The 20581-nt window shown below is 44.3% G+C and overlaps 1 protein-coding gene across 1 annotated transcript in view; it reads left to right on the top strand.

The window, feature by feature from the left end:
* Positions 1-18709, top strand: part of HDC (histidine decarboxylase) — a 28622-nt gene extending 9913 nt beyond the window's left edge. The window contains exons 6-12 of the mRNA XM_004421565.3: positions 38-181; positions 7839-7905; positions 8749-8911; positions 9001-9091; positions 12811-12909; positions 17407-17508; positions 17645-18709. Of these exons, the coding sequence (XP_004421622.1) occupies positions 38-181; positions 7839-7905; positions 8749-8911; positions 9001-9091; positions 12811-12909; positions 17407-17508; positions 17645-18391 (1413 nt within the window). The 3' untranslated portion in view covers positions 18392-18709. The remainder of the gene's footprint in view (positions 1-37; positions 182-7838; positions 7906-8748; positions 8912-9000; positions 9092-12810; positions 12910-17406; positions 17509-17644) is intronic.
* Positions 18710-20581: the final 1872 nt, after the last annotated feature.

The raw sequence follows: 20581 nt of genomic DNA, 5'->3' as shown, positions 1-20581 counted from the left end.
GGGGTGACTCTGCTCGTGGGTTTCTCCGTCATTCTAGGCCCACTCCTCAGTGGAAAAGGCTGGTTTGATTTCTCTCGTGAAGATGAGATTTCTGCCTGTAGATGACAACTTCTCGCTCCGAGGGGATGTTCTTAAGAAAGCCATCGAGGAGGACAAGGAGCGGGGCTTGGTGCCTGTCTTTGTAAGTCAGAATATTTTTTTGAGCTTAGAATGATAGAACTGGGAGGTGAGGAAGGAATTTTGGCAGAATTCAGGTAAGTAACATGCTGCCAACCAAAGCAGAAAGGTCCTCAAATACATTGTATTTCATCGATGTGTTAGGAAATAAATTTTGTGGGTCATAATCAGCATTAAAAAAAAAAAAAGAAATATAGTAGAAAATCTCAGAGTGCATTCCTGTAGCCAGAGTATATATTGTTTGGTGAAACTTTTATTTCAAATACACATGTATATATGTATTAGGTTGCTATATAGATTGTATTTCTTTTTTTTTTCTTTTTCTCTGTTTTTTTTTTAAATTTTTTGTTTATTGCAGTAACATTGGTTTATAACATTGTAAAAATTTCAGGTGTACATCATTATACTTCTATTTCTGCATAGATTACATCATGTTCACCACCAAAATACTAATTACAACCCATCACCACACACGTGTACCGAATTATCCCTTTCACCCTCCTCCCTCCTCCCTTCCCCTCTGGTAACCACCAATCCAATCTCTGTCCCTATGGGTTTGTTTATTGTTGTTATTATCTACTACTTAATGAAGGAAATCACACGGTACTTGACCTTCTCCCTCTGACTTATTTCACTTTGCATTATACCCTCAATATCCATCCACGTTGTCACAAATGGCTGGATTTCATCGTTTCTTATGGCTGAGTAGTATTCCATTGTGTATATATACCACATCTTCTTTATCCATTCGTCCCTTGATGGGCACTTAGGTTGCTTCCAAATCTTGGCTATTATGAATAACGCTGCAATGAACACAGGGCTGCATGTACCTTTACAAATTGGTGTTTTCAAGTTCTTTGGATAAATACCCAGCAGTGGAATAGCTGGATCATATGGTAGTTCTATCCTTGATTTTTTGAGGAATCTCCATACTGTTTTCCATAGTGGCTGCACCAGTTTGCACTCCCACCAGCAGTGTATGAGAGTTCCCTTCCCTCCACATCCTCTCCAACACATGTTGTTTCCTGTCTTGTTAATTATAGCCATTCTGACGGGCATGAGGTGATATCTCATTGTAGTTTTGATTTGCATTTCCCTGATAGTTAGTGATTTTGAACATCTTTTCATGTGTCTGTTGGCCATCTGTATATCTTCTTTGGAGAAATGTCTGTTCAGGTCTTTTGCTCCTTTTTTAATTGGGTTGTTAGTTTTTTTGTTGTTGAGATGCATGAGTTCTTTATATATTTTGGAGATTAAGCCCTTATCAGATGTATGCTTTGCAAATATCTTCTCCCAATTGTTAGGTTGTCTTTTCGTTTTGTTGATGGTTTCCTTTGCTGTGCAGAAGCTTTTTAGTTTGATGTAGTCCCATTTGTTTATTTTTTCTATTGTTTCTCTTGCCCGGTCAGACATGGTGTTTGAAAAGATGTTGCTAAGACCGATGTCGAAGAGCGTAGTGCCTATGTTTTCTTCCAGAATTTTCACAGTTTCAGGTCTTACATTCAAGTCTTTAATCCATTTGGAGTTAATTTTTGTGTATGGTGTAAGGTAAGGGTCTACTTTCATATTTTTGCATTTGGCTATCCAGTTTTCCCAACACCATTTGTTGAAGAGACTTTCTTTTCCCCATTGTATGTTCTTGGCTCCTTTGTCAAAGATTAGCTGTCCATAGATGTGTGGGTTTGTTTCTGGGCTTTCGATTCTATTCCATTGATCTGTGTGTCTGTTTTTGTGCCAGTACCATGCTGTTTTGGTTACTATAGCTTTGTAGTATATTTTGAAATCAGGGAGTGTGATACCTCCAGCTTTGTTCTTTTTTCTCAGGATTCCTTTAGCTATTCGGGGTCTTTTGTTGTTCCATATAAATTTTAGGATTCTTTGTACTATTTCTGTGAAAAATGTTGTTGGAACTTTGATAGGGATTGCATTGAATCTATAGATGGCTTTAGGAAGAATGGACATCTTAACTATGTTAATTCTTGCAATCCAGGAGCATGGAATATCTTTCCATTTCTTTGTGTCTTCTTCAATTTCTTTCAGAAATGTTTTATAGTTTTCGGTGTACAGATCTTTCACCTCTTTGGTTAAGTTTATTCCTAGGTATTTTATTCTTTTTGTTGCAATTGTAAATGGGATGGTATTCTTAATTTCTCTTTCTGCTACTTCGTTGTTAGTGTACAGAAATGCAACTGATTTTTGTATGTTGATTTTGTATCCTGCAACTTTACCATATTCGTTTATTACTTCTAAAAGTTTTCTGGTGGATTCTTTAGGGTTTTCTATATATAAAATCATGTCATCTCCAAATAGTGACAGTTTCACTTCTTCCTTTCCAATTTGGATCCCTTTTATTTCTTTCTCTTGCCTGATTGCTCTGGCTAGGACTTCCAGTACTATGTTAAATAGGAGTGGTGACAGTGGGCATCCTTGTCTGGTTCCTGTTCTTAGAGGGATAGCTTTCAGTTTTTCACCATTGAGGATGATATTAGCTGTGGGTTTGTCATATATGGTCTTTATTATGTTGAGGAAACTTTCCTTCTATACCCATTTTATTCAGAGTTTTTATCATATATGGATGCTGTGTCTTGTCAAATGCTTTCTCTGCATCTATTGAGATGATCATGTGATTTTTATTCTTCATTTTATTAATGTGGTGTATCACGTTAATTGATTTGTGAATGTTAAACCATCCCTGCATACCTGGAATAAATCCCACTTGATCATGGTGTATAATCTTTTTAACATATTGTTGTATGCGATTTGCTAGTATTTTGTTGAGGATTTTTGCATCAATGTTCATCAGTGATATTGGCCTGTAATTTTCTTTTTTTGTGTTGTCCTTGTCTGGTTTTGGTATCAGGGTAATGTCAGCTTCGTAGAATGAGTTAGGGAACTTCCCCCCCTCCTCAATTTTTTGGAAGAGTTTGAGAAGGATAGGTATTAAGTCTTCTTTGAATGTTTGGTAGAATTCCCCAGGGAAGCCGTCTGGTCCTGGACTTTTATTTTTGGGGAGGTTTGTGATTACTGTTTCGATCTCCTTACTGGTGACTGGTCTAGTCAAATTCTCTACTTCTTCTTGATCCAGTTTTGGAAGGTTGTATGATTCTAAGAATTTATCCATTTCTTCCAGATTGTCGAATTGGTTGGCATATAGCTTTTCATAGTATTCTCTTATAATCTTTTGTATTTCTGAAGTGTCTGTTGTAACCTCTCCTCTTTCATTTCTGATTTTACTTATTTGTGCCTTCTCTCTTTTTTTCTTGGGGAGTCTAGCTAAAGGTTTGTCAATTTTGTTTATCTTTTCCAAGAACCAGCTCTTGGTTTTATTAATTTTTTCTATTGTTTTTTTGGTCTCTATTTCATTTATTTCTGCCCTGATTTTTATTATTTCCCTTCTTCTACTGATTTTGGGCTTTGTTTGTTCTTCTTTTTCCAGTGCCTTTAGGTGCATTGTTAGATTGTTTATTTGAGATTTTTCTTGTTTGTTGAGATAGGCCTGTATCGCTATAAACTGCCCTCTTAGAACTGCTTTTGCTGTATCCCATAAATTCTGGCATGTCGTATTTTCATTTTCATTTGTCTCCAGATATTTTTTGATTTCTTCTTTGATTTCTTCATTAACCCGGTCGTTGTTCAATAGCATTTTGTTTAATCTCCACATATTTGTAGCTTTTCTGATTTTCTTCCTATAGTTGATTTCTAGTTTCATACCGTTGTGGTCAGAAAAGATGCTTGGTATTATTTCAATCTTCTTAAATTTATGGAGACTTGTTTTGTGGCCTAATATGTGATCAATCCTGGAGAATGTTCCATGTGCATTTGAAAAGAACATGTATTCTTCGGTTTTTGGATGGAATGCTCTGTATATGTCTACTAGGTCCATCTGTTCTAGTGTGTCGTTTAAGGCCAATGTTTCCTTATTGATCTTCTGTTTGGATGATCTATCCGTTGGTGTAAGTGGAGTGTTAAAGTCCCCTACTATTATTGTGTTACTGTCTATTTCTGTTTTTTTTTTTTTATAATTTATTTTATTTTTTCCCCCCAAAGCCCCAGTGGATAGTTGTATGTCGTAGCTGCACATCCTTCTAGTTGCTGTATGCGGGACTCGGCCTCAGGATGAACGGAGAAGTGGTGCCTTGATGCGCACCCGGGATCCGAACCCGGGCCACCAGCATCGCAGCGCGCGCACTTAACCACCAAGCCACAGGGCCGGCCCTATTTCTGTTTTTATGCCTGTTAATAATTGCTTTATATATTTAGGTGCACCTACATTGGGTGCGTAGATATTTACAAGCGTTATATCCTCTTGTTGGATTGTTCCCTTGATCATTATGTAATGCCCTTCTTTGTCTCTTTTTACAGTTTTTGTTTTAAAGTCTATTTTGTCTGATATGAGTACTGCTACCCCAGCTTTCTTTTCATTGCCATTTGCGTGGAGTATCTTTTTCCATCCCTTCACTTTCAGTTTGTGAGTGTCTTTAGGTCTGAAGTGTGTCTCTTGTATGCAGCATATATATGAGTCTTGTTTTTTTATCCAGTCAGCCACCCTATGCCTTTTAATTGGAGCATTTAGTCCATTGACATTTAAAGTAGCTATTGATAAGTATGTACTTACTGCCATTTTTTAACTTTTTTTTCTCAGTGTTTTAGTAGTCCTTCTCTGTTCCTTTCTTCTTCTATACAGAATTGATGGTCGCTTTAGTTTGACCTCTGTCTGAAAGCTGTACTCTTTAACTCCCCTCCTCCCTCCTTTTATGTTTTTGATATCATATCTAACCTCTTTTTTGTGCATTTGTATCCATTACCCTCTTATCATGGAAATAGATAATTTTTCCTATTTGTGGTCTTCTCTTTTCCCCTTAAATCAGTCCCTTTAACATTTCTTGTAGCACTGGTTTCTTGGTGACAAACTCCTTTAATTTTTGCTTATCTGGGAAAATTTTGATCTCTCCTTCCATTTTGAATGATAACCTTGCTGGGTAGAGTATTCTTGGCTGTAAGTTTTTTCCTTTTAGCACTTTAAATATATCGTGCCATTCTCTTCTAGCCTGTAAGGTTTCTGCTGAGAAGTCAGCTGATAGCCTTATGGGGTTTCCTTTGTATGTAACTTGTCTTTCTCTTGCGGCTTTTAGGATTCTCTCTTTATCTTTAATTCTGGACATTTTGAGATTTTATTTATTTTATTTTTTGCCCCCAAAGCCCCAGTAGATAGTTGTATGTCATAGCTGCACACCCTTCTAGTTGCTGTATGTGGGACTCGGCCTCAGGATGGACAGAGAAGTGGTACCTCGATGCGCACCCGGGATCCGAACCCGGGCCGCCAGCATTGCAGCGCGTGCACTTAACCACCAAGCCACAGGGCCGGCCCAATTCTGGACATTTTGATTATGATGTGTCTTGGTGTGGGCCTCTTTGGGTTTATCTTGTTTGGGGCTCTCTGTGCTTCCTGTACCTGGATGTCTGTTTCCTTCCTTAGGTTAGGGAAGTTTTCATCTATTATTTCTTGAAGTAGATTCTCTGCCCCCTTGTCTCTCTCTACTCCTTCCGGGACACCTATAACACGGATGTTAGTGTGCTTGGTGTTGTCCCAGAGGTCCCTTAGACTGTCCTCACTCTTTTTAATTCTTTTCTCTTTTACCTGTTCACCTTGGGTAATTTCTTCTAGTCTTTCGTCCAGCTCACAGATCCGTTTTCTGTATCCTTCACTCTGCTTTTGAGTCCCTCTAATGAATTTTTCATTTCCAGTATTATTGTATTCTTCATTTCTGATTGGTTCTTTTTTATATCTTCCATTTCTTTGTTGACATTCTCACTGAGTTCATCTATTCTTCTCCCCAGATCAGTGAGCATCCTTAACACTCTTAGTTTGAACTCTCTGTCGGGTGGGTTGCTCATTTCTGTTTCACTTAGTTCCTTTTCTGGGGTTTTGTCCTCTTCCCTTAACTTGGTATGTATTCTTTTGCCTCCTCATTTTGCCTCTTTCCCTGTGCTTGTGTCTACGTATTAGGTAGGTCAGCTACGTCTCCTGCTCTTGGATAGGTGACCTTATGTAAGTGATGCCTTAGGAGGCTTCCAGTGTGCTTCCCTCAGTTCTCAATGTTCCAGGGGTCACCTCTATGTGGGTTATGTGTGTCTTTCTGTTGTGGCCTGTTTTCTCTCCCTGTAGGCACCCAGGGAGGCCGAGTTATGCTCCTGGCCAGCTGTTGTAATGCTCAGCTGCTTGTAGTTGTTGTGGGCCCTTCAGTCTCTTTATCAGGTGTGGGGAGCCCCAGCACAGTTGGCTGCAAGTTCTAATACCACATTTGTGTTGCAGTATTTCTTTTAAGTGAGTACGCCCCCAGTGTGGCAAGTTGTTAGGCTCAGGGCCTTACAATTGCTGTAAGCCTCTAGCCTATTAGGTCTCTTGTCAGTTCTCTGAGGTTTGCAGCTGGGTGGGGCTGGCCTCAGGCAAAGGAGCACCCAATTGTTTCAGGCTTTGGAAGGTGGGGCAAACCCCCTATGTGGGTCTTTGAGAAGCACTGCAGCTGACAAGCCCTGCTGCCCACAGGTCCACACACACACAGTCAACACAGTCCTGCCCCGTGTGCGCACCCTGACCTCCCCAAGCGGACCCAGTCTCTCCACGGTGGGAGCCCCACTCACTCCGCCACTGCCGCACACTCTCCTTGTGCACGCCCTGCCCCACTGAAGTCGGCTCAGTTGCCAGGCTGCAGAGAATCCAGTCACCAATCTATACAGGCCCACAAGTTGCCTGAGGGCTTGTTGTTGGGTGGGGCCAGTCTCTAGGGTGGGCTGCCTGCCCTGGCTGAGCTGGATTAAATCGGTGCTCTAGCGGGTGGGGCAGACGCTGGACTAGCAGGCCTCAGGGAGAATTCCAATGGCTTCTGTGTCAGCACACCCACACCAGGCCACAACAATGGCCACCGCCAATGTCCCAGTCCCTGGAGAGGTCTCACCCCTCACCGAGATGCACTCAGGGCCTATTAGGTGAGTCTCTTTTCACCACAGCACTGTGCACCTTTCTTTCTGGTGATTTTAGTTTGCTTTCTGGAATGGGTGAGTTTGTGCGTGGGCCCTTTAAGAGCCGGTTTTAGTTTCTTTGTGAACCGGGTTTTCTGGGGGTACTCCCCAATGTTTTAGTAGCAGGCAAAGTCACATATTATGCCACTCGTCTCGATTGTGCTGGGTCCACAAAATGCCCACAGCGGGGGCGCTCTCCGGCTCAGGACCCCGCACCTCCAGGGAGGCTGCGTACCTGTGAGCTGCTCCCGGCGGCCGTGAAGCTGGCGGCTTGTGAAGGCGGTGTTTTTCCTCTCCAGAAGGGAGTCTCTGCCTCTTCCACCTCAGTTAGGATTGTCCGTTGTTGCAGGAGTTCCTCTTATCCTGTTTTCAGTTCTGTCTCAGGGGTAATTTTTCCACGAGTAGTTGTAAATTAGCTGTGTCCATGGGAGGAGGTGAGTTCCGAGTCTGCTTACGCCGCCATCTTGACTCTCTCTCCTAGATTGTATTTCTTACTGCAGTCATGGTAAAATATAGTATGAAATACGCACTGCACTAGTAGGATGGGTGGGGTAGATAATATCTGTGATTAAATCCTTTTTCAGGCCAGATGTGTCCCATGAGCCCACCTTCCCACATTAACTTTCTTTATTTTCCTCCAGGTCTGTGCAACACTGGGGACCACCGGGGTCTGCGCGTTTGACTGCCTGTCAGAGCTGGGCCCCATCTGTGAGTGTCTGCCCTATCTGGCTAGGAAGACAAGTCATGAATTTTAAAATGTTCTCTATAGCAAGAACCTGAAACCAGCTCTGTGGAATTATCTTGCCCCTCCTTGGTCAATGCAGAGAGCGTGGGAAGAGCCATCAAAGATCACAAGTGCCTTCTCCCACGCAGCCAGATCACTGCTTTTCCCAGCAGTGTGACCAAGGGTTAGAACTGCCCCCCCGTGGCTTCCTGTCCCGGGAGGCAGCAGTGGGAGGGCCTCGGGTTTCTCACCCTCTCCCTGGTATGGGGAAATCGACTCAGAGCAGGCTCTATCCAGAACACGGGGCGAATGAGGCATAGTGAAATATTTTCAAGTCTAGGCTAAGAAAATGAAAAGGGTAGGGCAGGGGAAGCCATGGGAGATAACGGCAGAAAAGAAACTCAAATGTGACTGTTTCAAATCCCCAAGCAAGAAACCCACTAGGAAAGAGAGACATCCTCTTTCTAATGTGTGTATTAGGTGCATTCACATTGCTCTTGGGGCCAGGAGGAAGTTGATTTTTGTGCCAGAAAGCACTAGGTTGGGGCCAAGATGGTGCCAGTGAGAAAAAGGCCTGGGTGAGGTTCTGTAGGCTTTCCCTTTAGGAGGTGACGGTGCCTCATTCAGCCCCACTCCTCCCGCTGACTGCCCCCCGCCCGCCATCTCCACATGCCTTGATGTCTCACTTAGCCAAAGCAGGCCACCCTTTCCCAGCTCTTCTCTTGTAGCCCACCAATCAGCTGGCCCAGGCAAGAGATGCCTTTTAGCTGGCTGGTTGCAACCCCCACTTGGCCCACCTCCCAACCAGGTGACATTTGCCTCCTCAGGCGCCAGTGAGGGGCTGTGGCTCCACATCGATGCCGCGTATGCAGGCACTGCCTTCCTGTGCCCGGAGTTCCGGGGGTTTCTGAAGGGCATTGAGTATGCCGATTCCTTCACCTTTAACCCTTCCAAGTGGATGATGGTGCACTTTGACTGTACTGGCTTCTGGTGAGTGGGGCAGCCGAGCTCCCAGCCCGCGGGAAAGCCTTGCTTCCTCTGACGGGCCACAGCCTCTAACGGCCATTTGGAACCCCCAGGGTCAAGGACAAGTACAAGCTGCAGCAGACCTTCAGTGTGGACCCCATCTACCTCAGGCACGCCAACTCGGGCGCGGCCACTGACTTCATGGTGAGTGGCCAGGAACAGGCAGCCCGGCAGCTCTGAGATGGAAACTGGCTGCATCCGACCCCAACGGGCTCCTGTGTGTGGCTCCCGTCAGAAACGGCACCCTGTGAGCTCACTCCATAATAGTGCCACTGTATGGCTTTGGTTTTAAGCTGTGCCTAAGTGTACAGAATGAAACCCAGAAAACTTTAAAAACCCTAGAAAATGAGACCAACCTTTGAGGCAGTAGCATGTTTCTGGAATACTTGTGGCATTTTCTTATTCCCAGAAACGTCCTCTCTGCCACATGTGTGTCGATTCCCTTCTGCCTCCATTCTGGACAATCCTTTCTGCTAACTACCCAGCAGCCGGGAAGGGTGGAGAATTTCGTTGGGTATGGAAAGAGGCTCCTTGTCTAAATTGCTTTCCTCTTTCTGACCCCGATAGAGACGCTGCGAGAGGCTCCAGGGTGGGGGTGGGGCATGGGTACCCGTCCTGAGGTTCTGGATGCCTCCAGACATTCCTGGCCTTCCCACTAGCTGCACCTCAATCTCTCGAACCTGCCCACATTCTCAGCCTGTCTTATTTCTTGGGGGAACAAGTTCTTGAGGTTTACTCCTCAGTTTAAAGACAAGCCCTTCCTTTAATTGTAGGGGGAGACACGGATGTAAACAAATAAGTTACGTATAACATGGCCAAGGGGAGAGAGCAGAGCAGAGTGAGATGAACTTGGTTTGGAATGCCATACCAGTAGTGGGCCTCTGGGAAGCTTAGTGGACTCTCTGAGCCTTGGTTTCCTCATCTGTAGAACTGGCGTAGAGGCACTGATTTCACAGGGTACTGTGAGGCTGCAATGGGAACATATATGTACATCACTTAGCATAATACTGAGAATGTGGCAAATGCTCAATAAATGGTAGGTGTGAAATTCCTAAGAGCTCTTCTTTTAAGCTGCAGGGATTTGTTATACAGCAAAGTGGTTAAGCATTTAAGTACTAATGCTGGATGGCCTGTGTTTGAATCTTAGCTCCTCCATTTATTAACTTGTGTGGCCTTCGGCAAATGACTTAAATTCTGTGTCTAGGTTTCCTCATCTGTAACATGAGGGTGATAATGAGAGTACTGGCTTTTTAGGCTTGCTGTGAGGATGAAATGAAGTAATGCAGTGAAGTACAGAGAAAAATGCCTGACATCTGTGAGGGTCATGCTTTGTGAAGAGATGGTTCTGTCTTTTCTCCTTGGGCAACCGAAGTGTCTTGCCCTTTTAGCCCTAAAATAATAGATCCAGCATCTCCATCTCTTGATTATATTGGTTACTCTCCCTCAGACCAGCTCACACTTCCTTTAGATTTTTGGAGCTTTTTGATTGGAGTTGCAGGCAGTAAGCTTGCAGTGGTGGGGGAGGACCCTCCAGAGGTTGATAAAAATAGAAGAATAATGGTTCTTTCATCTCCACTCCCCAAGGGGCAGATATTGTTGGGGATATCTCTAGGTTTCTTTCCTGAGTGTGAAATGATGCCCATTCTCCTATAAGTGAACTTGGATCATCATAACTTAAAAGCATTATCTTAACCTTACCCATTTTGAATTTCCTGTTACTTTTTTGTTTACAACCATATTTCAAGAGCTTCTTGTGGTTCTTTCCTATCAGTTTGGAGATTTTATGGTGCTCTCTCTTTTCTAGATAACTTATGAAAATATTAAACTTCTCCTAGTGCTGGTCCAGAGGAACCTTACTATTTATATTTCTATATCCAGAAGGTGCTGCTCTATGCTTTTCCTTCCTCCACCTCTAATATTTTGGATTTAATTTTTGAGTCTCCTAGAAGAAACTCCTGCTATCTGTTATGGTCCTGGGGGTCTTCACTGCTACTGCCCCCCATACCCCAATCTCTTTTTCACCCAGATGGCTGCAGCTTTAAATAGAAGCCCAGCCGTGTTTGGGATGAGCCAGAAATAGAGCAGCATCATGGGAGAGAAGACTTAGGGACTTCATCCCTGGGGCCTCGGAGCCACCTGAAATCGGGGCTAGATTCTCGCACATCAGGAAAGTGCCCGCTCCTCCCCCAACTAGTGGATGGGGCATTGTCCTGCTTTTGGCGGGGGAGACCTGCAAAACCTTGAAAGCACATAGAGGAGGCTTGGGAATGTGTCAAGTTAAAGAAGAGCCATATCGCCCTGTATGAGTCCAAATTTCCTATTCCAACAGAAAATACTGGCTAGAACCACTCTGCTGGGTCAGCATGGATTGGTTTGGGAATAGCGTCAAGAGGAACAACTGGGGATACAGAGTGTGAAGAAATCAAAATTAAAATAATCTCTGCCTCTCCTTTTAATTTGCTGGTGAAATAAAGCAGCCAATTCGTCATAACCATCTGGAAAACAGAATGCTTTTTAGAGAAGATCCCTATTATCCATTCCCTCTTCTCCCAGAGTGTCCCTCTAACAAGTGGTGGAGTTGAAGCTTTCCCTCTACAGAGATTTTGTCCTGTTTCCAGACTTTGATGCCCTCTGCTGGTAAACCAAAGTTCCCAAGCTCATTCTCAGCACTAGAGTGTTTGGCTTGGAAATCAAAGGCTTAGTACTTGATGTGGGAGAGACGTTGTCCATCAACAAAGGGGTAATGTCCCAACTGTGTCTGGGTCAGGAAATGGGTGAAAGATGAAGGTGAGCGCATTTTCGAGGATTTGGCAATCCTGTGGACGAATAAATATTTGATGGGACAAATATTTATTTTTAGTGAACAGAAATTGTGGTAGAAGCTTCCTGACAGTTGAGGAAAAGGTCACTAGAAACCACATTACTTATCAGAATAACGGCAGATGGTTTCCAAACCCTTTGCTCTGTTTTCAGATCAGAGGAGTTGGTTTGAAAGTTTTCAGATCTATGGTGCCTGCAACCTTGACCTTTAAGCTCTGTTGAATTTGGTCACCAGGAACAAAGGGTCAATTTTAATCTAAAAGAGGCTGAGATGCAGGTGCTCATTTGAAATCCGAAAGCTGGAGTGATGCCTCCTGAGGGCACAGGAATGTCACAGGGAAAATCAGGACGGGAGAGTGAGATTAAATAATGATCATCTTGGTTCTAGGTAGAAATACTACTGTGATCTGTAGCGCACATTTTTATTGTTTAAATAGCCGACACTTACTGACAACTCCCTGTGAAGCTCTTTTCATCTCTTCACACCACTTCCCTGGGAGCTGCTGTTTGTTCTCTATCTCACAAGGAGCCAGTGAGGTGGCAACGCCCAAGGTCACAGCTAGTAACTGGCAGAGCTGGAGGAGAGACCCAGGTCTGTGGGGCTCCAGCATCAGAGCTCTTGACCACTATACTTTAGATTTTTTGGGGGAATAGAAACAGAACTTTGTTTTCTGCTGTTGAAGGAACTTAGGTTCTTTTAGAGAAAAAAAATGTGTTGCCCCGATCCTGAATTTCAGCCTGGGATGAAATGTTTAAAGCAGCATTTAAAGCAAAGCATCTTCTCCTTGGTTCAGGGTCATGGACTTGGTTTCCACTTGTCCTGCTCTTGGACAAGGGTGCATTGGCCACCTTCACCAGGATTTGGTCACATGACAGGGCAGCCTTTGGGTAACTTGCCTCAGCTTCTCCTTAGCAACAGCTTTGGGAGTCATGGTGACATCGTCCATTCCTGGAGGGCTGGGCAGACTACAGACGATAAAGCCCAGGAGTGCGTGAGGGAGCAGGCACCCTCGTCTAACCGGGCATTGTGTTCTCTGTTCTAGCACTGGCAGATCCCCCTGAGCCGGCGGTTTCGCTCTATTAAACTCTGGTTCGTGATTCGCTCCTTCGGGGTGAAGAATCTTCAAGCCCACGTCAGACATGTATGTAGTGCGCAGACTATGGGCTGAGCCCGGGTTTGCTTTGTGTCCTAGTGGGAGGAAAGCTGGTCTCTGCTTTGCAGACCTGCCCAGGGGACCTGCAGTATATGCTCAGGTGTCCGGGCCTGTTTGCGGGATCCTGGGACTTGATTATTCAGGGCGCCCTCTCTTTCTTAGCTAGAGGATCAGTGAGCAGAACAAGACACCGAGGGCTGTCTGGTGCCTATCCCTTCTGCCTGAGTGTCTCCTCGTTCCTTTTGCTATCATTGAGCCCTGGGGAGTGAGCCTGAGAGCCTGGTTTGCAGAGAGAGAAAGAGAAAGTAAATCAAAAGGCTGCATGTGTGGCCAGACTAGGAGTAGATCTTTTTTAGAATTACCCCGATTGTAATGGCTGCTTGAAAATTTTAGTCGCTATTATGATTATGCCTGAAACATGGCTCTCCTGGCTTCGCCAGGTAGACCTACTAAGTCTGGAACAAACATCCCGGTGTTGTGTCAATAGGTATTTATTGAAGGCCTATTTGGTACAATTTATTTCAACTCAATGCAACAACCACCACAAAATTATTGTGCTAGGAAAGGGACCCAGAGGTAAGTGAGACAGGCATAGTCCCCCTGTCATATCTTCATGGAAGGGGTTGGACTTAACTAAGAATTTGGCCAGCAGCATTTTCCTCTCATTTCTACAAGCACCTATGCAAAGGACAATGCCTTTGATGAAAGCAGCTGGGTCCATCCACAGACACCGTCATCCTTTATTGCTGTGTGTCTTTCCTCTTCCACCCTTCCTCCAGGGAAACAAACACAACACAAAAGCAAAGGGTAGAAGCAGCAACTGGGATAACTATGACTGGTTTACTGTTGGTAATTTTACGTCTGTAATCAATGTCAAGGTGTTTGCTGACCAGACGTTTATCAGTGAGTGGCTGTCACCCTGCATATGGGGGGACCTTAGGCATGTTGTGCTTTCTCTAGATCCTCAGGCAGTGGATGGTTACAAATAATCAGGAAAACTCTTTAGCTGACAGCTGAGGACTGGATATTCAACATGCGGGTGCTGGCCAACTTCCCGCAATGCTGCCTTGCGCAAGTCAAACTCCTGAATTCCCAACAGCTCCCCCATTGCCTACACTAGGCCCACTCTCCTGGGCCCGGCTTTCAAGGAGCTGATTATCAGCCTCTGTTTGAGCTCAGGCTTCTCACTGACCCATTCCAACTCCATCCTCAGTCTGCCTCTGCACCTTCGCCTGTGCCTTGCCGTCCCAGATTGCCCTCTCTTCTCCAAATGTGTTAATTGATTAAGTTCTGCTTCTCCTAGGAGCTTCCCTGACTACACCATCTGCCCTAGTCTCTGCTTCTTTGGCTTCCTAGGATCACCTACTCAAGCACACTTACAAAACTGACCTCAAAAGGCTACCAATGTCCCATAACATTAAGGGGTGGAACTAAAACAAAGTTGTTGGATGTGAATTAGTTTTATCTCTTCAACTTGCCTGATCATAATTATTATTACTTGAACAATGCTTTAAATTAAAATGAACAACTTAAAGTGTTTCATGATATTCTTACAAAAATGCTTGGGGTGGTCACCCTGCTCAGCCCCATTTTATAGGTGAGGCTCAGAGATGGTGATCGCCCTGCTCAAGAGTGGAGGGCCTCCTTTCTTCACAGTTCTGGGCCATCTTCTACTGTGTGAGCTCTTGAAGGTTATATAAAGCCAAGTTGTGTATCTCTCTGTTACCCAGCTTTAGAGAATGGGATCTGGGTTTGATTTTTTAGTTCTACCCTTTACTATTTGGTGACCTTGGGCAAATTACTTAACGTTTCTGTGTTTGCCTTCCTAATTTATAAAATGAAGAAATGATAATACCTCTCTCAAAGGCTTATCATGATGATTAAATGAGATAATACAGATAAAGCCCCTACTTACCACAGGACCTAATACTTGACTAAGTACTCAATGAATATTTCCTCTTCTCCTTTCTTTTCCTCCTCCTCTTTTTCTCCTTTTTCTTTCTCTTCCTTTTCGTCGTCCTCCTCCTCCATTGTTTCCTTCTTCTAATCATAATAAATCATCATCATCCTTGTCATCATCATCATCATCACCATCATCTCCTATCACCTACAATAGGGACTAGTAAACTTTTGATGTAAAAGGCAGGTAGTAAATATTTTTAGCTTTGTGGGCCGTATAGTCTCTGTTGCAACTACTCAACTCTGTCATTGCAGCACAAAAGCCACCATAGACAATCTGCAAACAAATGGGCATGATTGTGTTCTAAGGAACTTTATTTACAAAAGCAGGTTGGGGCGCTGTATTCGGCCTGTGTGCTGTAGTTTTCCCACCCCTGACCTGGAGTGGTACCGGGCACTGGTAGCAGTGCTGCTGTCATCACCCATGAAGGTGGTTTCTGGTGGCGGGGGTGCTCCCTGTGCTGTTCCCCTCTCCCCTGGCCCCTGCTTCTATCTTGTTGCAAACAGCATGTGTTGTAGAGGCAGCAGAGCATGGTGGGAGGAGAATGTGCTTGGCGACGAGGAGACCTGCATTCTGTTACTTGTACCTTGGGGAAGTCACTTTCCCTTGGCTCTTCCTAGAAAATGAAGAGGTTGAACAAAGATGACTTCTGGTCTTTACTTTCATGGTCCTTAGCTAGCCTGATTCTAGCTCTGTACGTGAGAGGTCTTAATAGTTCTCAGGTGGCTTTAAGAAAAATTTACTGAGAAAGATACAAAATTGGCAGGGCAGGTGGATGGAAATGGGCCTGGAGGGAAGGAGATACAGGGGAGAATCATGACAAAATTAGAAAATGAATTGCAAAAGTATAAAACAGCTACAAACATTTAGCAGGGTGCTTTCCTTGAGAGAGAGCCTTAGAACTTGAAAATGAAAAGTTCTTGGGCCAGAGATGGGCAATTGTTTTAAACAGACCATGCAATGGAGAGAGGAAGGAGTTCTGGATGAGGTTTGTAGCAACTTGTTTCATCATGGTGAAAGACATGATTAGCCAAATCCCTTGCCTTCTCTTGCAATAGAGTAGCAGGTGTGAGAGCAAGGTGATAGCAATTACTTAGCAAATATTTTATTGAGATCCTTCTGGATGCTTGAAAGAAAAGGCAAGTCTTGTCCTTGTTTAGTTAATATTCCTAGGTAAAAACAAACAGGAAACTTAAAAAATGACATAAACTTCAGTGACAGATTAATATAGCACAAAGCTTTAAAATTATTTTTTGATTGTAGTGTAATATACATAACATAAAATTTAATTTTAACCTTTTTTTTTTTTTCCTGAGGAAGATTAGCCCTGAGCTAGCATCCAATGTCAATCCTCTTTATTTGCTGAGGAAGACTGGCCCTGGGCTAACATCCGTGCCCATCTTCTTCTACTTTATATGGGATGCCACCACAGCATGGCTTGACAAGTGGTGTGTTGGTGTGTGCCCAGGATCTGAACACGTGAACCCTGGGCTACAGAAGTGGAGTGCGTACACTTAACTGCTATACCACCGGGCTGGACCCTAACCTTTTTTTTTGAGGATGATTAGCCCTGAGCTAACATCTGTTGCCAATCTTCCTCTTTTTGCTGAGGAATATTGGCCCTGGGCTAACATCCATGTGCATCTTCCTCTACTTTATATGTGGGACGCCTGCCATACCATGGCTTGGTAAGTGGTGTATAGGTCTGCACCCGGGATCTGAACCTGGGCCAACAAAGCAGAGCGTGAGAACCTAACCACTATGCCACTGGCTGGCCCCTAATTTTAGCCATTTTTAAGTGTACAATGCAGTGGCATTAAGTACTCTAGCAAGGTGTGCAACAATCACTACTGTCTATTTTCAGAACTTTTCCCATCATTTCAAGCAGAAACTCTGTACCCATTAAACAGGAGCAAAGCCTTCTCCACAGTGTACATGGGGATGATATATAAAAATATGTTCTTTGGGGAATGTCAGAAAAAAGGGGATGAAAGGGCATTTGAGGTAAAAAGGTTTGCGAGGCAAGGGAAAGATGAAGGTTTAGGAAGGAGGCAGGGCTGTGGAGAGCCCACATGGTACCCTCAGGTGTAGTAGAAACAAGCATCTCTGCCTCTGGGCACATGCAGCTAGTACGAGGCACCTGGCTGGGAATGCAGAGCACGGGCTGGGGTTTGGCTCTTGCTTGCCCCTTGGTCAGTCAAGAAGCTGTGAAGCTGGGATATGAGGACAGATTGCCTTGATTGCAAAGCGCATGCCTTCTGGTTCGGGGGGGTGAGTTGAAAGAGGGCTCTGTGACACAAATTCTCAAGGTGGATCTGATATGACAAGACATAGGGAGCCACTGGAGGTTTTCCAGGTTGAAATATGAGAAAAATCAAATGGAGAAGAAGATCAGGCAGAAGCTATTCAGATCTCTATGATTCAAAGGTGTTCTGCTTTAAACCCATTTAGCAGTGTGAAAGTTTATGCATAGTTTCCCCTTGCCTGATTATTAATCTCAGTTCTCTCTATATTTACAATTCTAGGGTACTGAAATGGCTAAATATTTTGAATCTCTGGTCAGAAATGACCCTTTCTTTGAAATCCCCGCCAAGAGGCACCTTGGCCTGGTGGTTTTTCGTCTAAAGGTAATGCCACCCTCTGTGGCCTGTGGATGATATTATTTGGTGATCATTCAGCATCTCGGAAAGATAAATGCTGGACTTCTGGGGATACTTACAAGGGATGTGATACAGACTTCACTTCTCTTTATCCTTCAAACAGGGTCCTAATTGTCTCACGGAGAGTGTGTTAAAGGAAATAGCTAAAGCTGGCCGTCTCTTCCTCATCCCGGCCACCGTCCAGGACAAACTGATCATCCGTTTCACTGTGACGTCCCAGTTCACCACCAGGGATGATATCCTGAGAGACTGGAATCTCATTCGAGATGCTGCAACTCTCATCCTGAGGCAGCATTGTACTTCCCAACCTAGCCCTCAGGTCAAGAATCTCATTCCCCAAACCAGGGGCCCCAGAGCCTTGGCCAATGAAATGTCCCTTCAACCTGTCAATGGGGCAGGAGATGACCCAGCCCAGACCAGGAAGATCATCAAGCAGCCTCAGCGTGTGGGAGCCAGTCCTGGGAGAAGGGAAGACAGCCGCCATCTTGAAACACTGCCAGACCCACTTGATGACTGCTTTTCAGAAGAGGCTCCGGATGTTACCAAGCACAAGCTGTCCTCCTTCCTGTTCAATTATTTGTCCATACAGAATAAGAAGAAGGCAGTGCGTTCCCTCAGTTGCAATAGCGTGCCTGTGAGTGCTCAGAAGCCACTACCCACAGATGGCTCCGTGAAGAATGGGGGCTCCTCCCAGGTCAGAATCTTCTCTAGGTTTCCAGAAGAGATGATGATGCTAAAGAAAAGTGCCTTCAAAAAACTAATCAAGTTCTACAGTGTCCCCAGCTTTCCTGAATGCAGCTTCCAATGTGGGCTCCAGCTGCCCTGCTGCCCTCTGCAGGCAATGGTTTAGACCACGGGTGCTAGCCAGTGTCCATGGATGTGTTTCAGGGAGTCTCTGAACTCCTCAAAATTGTATGCTGAATTTGTGTGCTTATGTGTATGTGCATTTTTCTTGAAAGAGAGCCCATAATTTTTATCAGATTCTCATAGGGGTTCATGACTCAGGATGGGATACAAATGGAGAATTTAAGCCAGCATGGTCCAGAAGGTTCCAGTAGGCTGGCCAGAAAGAAAGGGTCCAGGGTAGTGTACTGACAGGTAGTTTCTATGGCTCAGCTTGTGACATGAAATATAATGTAGAAATAAATTGTGCTTGTCCCTGAAAAAAGCATATCCTGTGTCACTTAATTGACCACTGAAACATTAATTAACCAGGGCATGTCCTGGAGACAATGCATGTACTTAGGGATTCTGCTTTTCAGGATGCTGAAGATTTGAATTTAACTGTGAAAAAAAGAGTTTGGAGAAACCCTTGGTGTGAGGAAGGCAGGCAGCCTGAGTCAGGCACTGTGGCTTACAGTTTATCAACAAGGAAACCGAGGCCCCAGATCACAGCTTGTAAGTGGGCAAACCCAGGTCTCTTTGTCTTCAATAGAGCTCCTGCTATTTCCATCATACCGTACTGTTCAAGGTTGTATTGATCAGAAGCTCACAGTCCAGCAGGCCCCTCTAGTCCTTCAGTGCATTTAAATGTTTCCTCTCTAGGTTTGGAATTTGTGCATCTTCCCTTTTTTTCTGGACCCTGTAGTCAAAAAAAACCTGTCCTCACAGGCAGCTTGCCCATGGTTAGTTTATAAGCCAAAAAATAATTTTCTTCCCAGTTCAGATGGCACTTGCACAGGGAGTGGTTCTGAAATTGGTTATCTTAACAGTGTCAAAGGTAAAGCCAGACAAGTGGTAAGGACAAGTTTTCATCAGTAATAACTATTGCAGTAGGGAAAAGAGTCCAGCGAGAACTGGACTCAACTCCGATTTATACAGAGGTCACTGGGCGTTTTAAAGGGAGAGTGAGGGTTCAGGGAGGGGCTCAGTCGAGTTAGGGAAGTGAAAAAATTACAAAAAGCGGGAAGGGTTGGTCCATGTGACATCCATCTGGGTTTGCTAACTGGTACTTATCAAAGTTAGGCTCCTACCTGCCCACAGAGACTGGAGATAGAGGACCCAAATTTAGGTGTTGGGTGGAACAGTAAATTTTTTTGGCAGCCTTGAGTTTTTGCAGGCAGGCCCTTTAAGGGGGCTATAGCCATCCTAGGATTGTGGCCTTGAGTTGTTAGAAACTATGTTAGTGTTTGTTCAAGTCTTTATAGGCCAAGGTTGAGGCGTAGTAGAGAAGAGGGCTCAGAGGAGCCTGGCTAGACTTTGGTCAAGGAGAGAATCTTTTCCAAGAGCTTAAAGCTTCGTGTTGCTCCTTGTTATCTATCAGTCCCCGAACTTTGGTACATACCAGAATCACCTGGAAGTCTTTAAAAAAAACACTGATGCCTGGCTCTCACTCCCAGGAATCTTGATCTAATTGTTATGGGGTAGGCCTGGGTTTTGGGATTTTTGACAGCTCCCCAAGTGATTCTGATGTGTAAGCAATGTGTGGGAAGCCCTGCTCTAGAGTCACTTGATACTCCAAGAGGGGTGTGTGGACCAGAAGCTTTGACATCCCCAGGTGCTTATGCATGTTAAAGCTTGAGAAGCACTGCTGTAAGCTGGTGGTTCTCAAATTGAGCCTGCATCAGAATCACCAGGAAGGCTTGAATCTATGTGGAACCGATGTTGAAACAGATTGCTGGGCCTTTCCCCAGTGGCTCTGATTCAGTAGGTCTGGGGTGAAGCCCACTAATTTGCATGTCTGACAAGCTCCCAGATGATGCTGATGCTGCTGGTCCGGGACCGCACTGTGAGAACCACTAGACTATGAAGATGTTGTCTGTTCCTGTAAGTGCTAGGTGGGAGCTTAGTGATATCAATGAGCTGTGTGACTTTTGGCATGTACTTAACCCTCCAGGCTTCAGTGTTTTTTTTTTTTTTTTTTTAATCAAATAAAGAGGTTTGACTAGACACTCACTAGGATTGCTTTTAGTTTTGCTGTAGCAAATAATACGTATGTGTGTATCTAGTAAATAGATATGCACTGGTAATGTGAATTTTCAAGCTTTATGCTGGCCCTTTCCTGGGGCCTCACTTTGAGTCACTCTAGGTCTAAGATCTG

Source organism: Ceratotherium simum, chromosome 3 (assembly GCF_057802395.1).
Source record: "Ceratotherium simum simum isolate JZ-2026a chromosome 3, ASM5780239v1, whole genome shotgun sequence".
In the NCBI taxonomy this organism is placed as follows: Eukaryota; Metazoa; Chordata; class Mammalia; order Perissodactyla; family Rhinocerotidae; genus Ceratotherium; species Ceratotherium simum.
The sequence above is the reverse complement of the archived record's forward strand: the minus strand, read 5'-3'. Positions and strand labels throughout refer to the sequence as shown.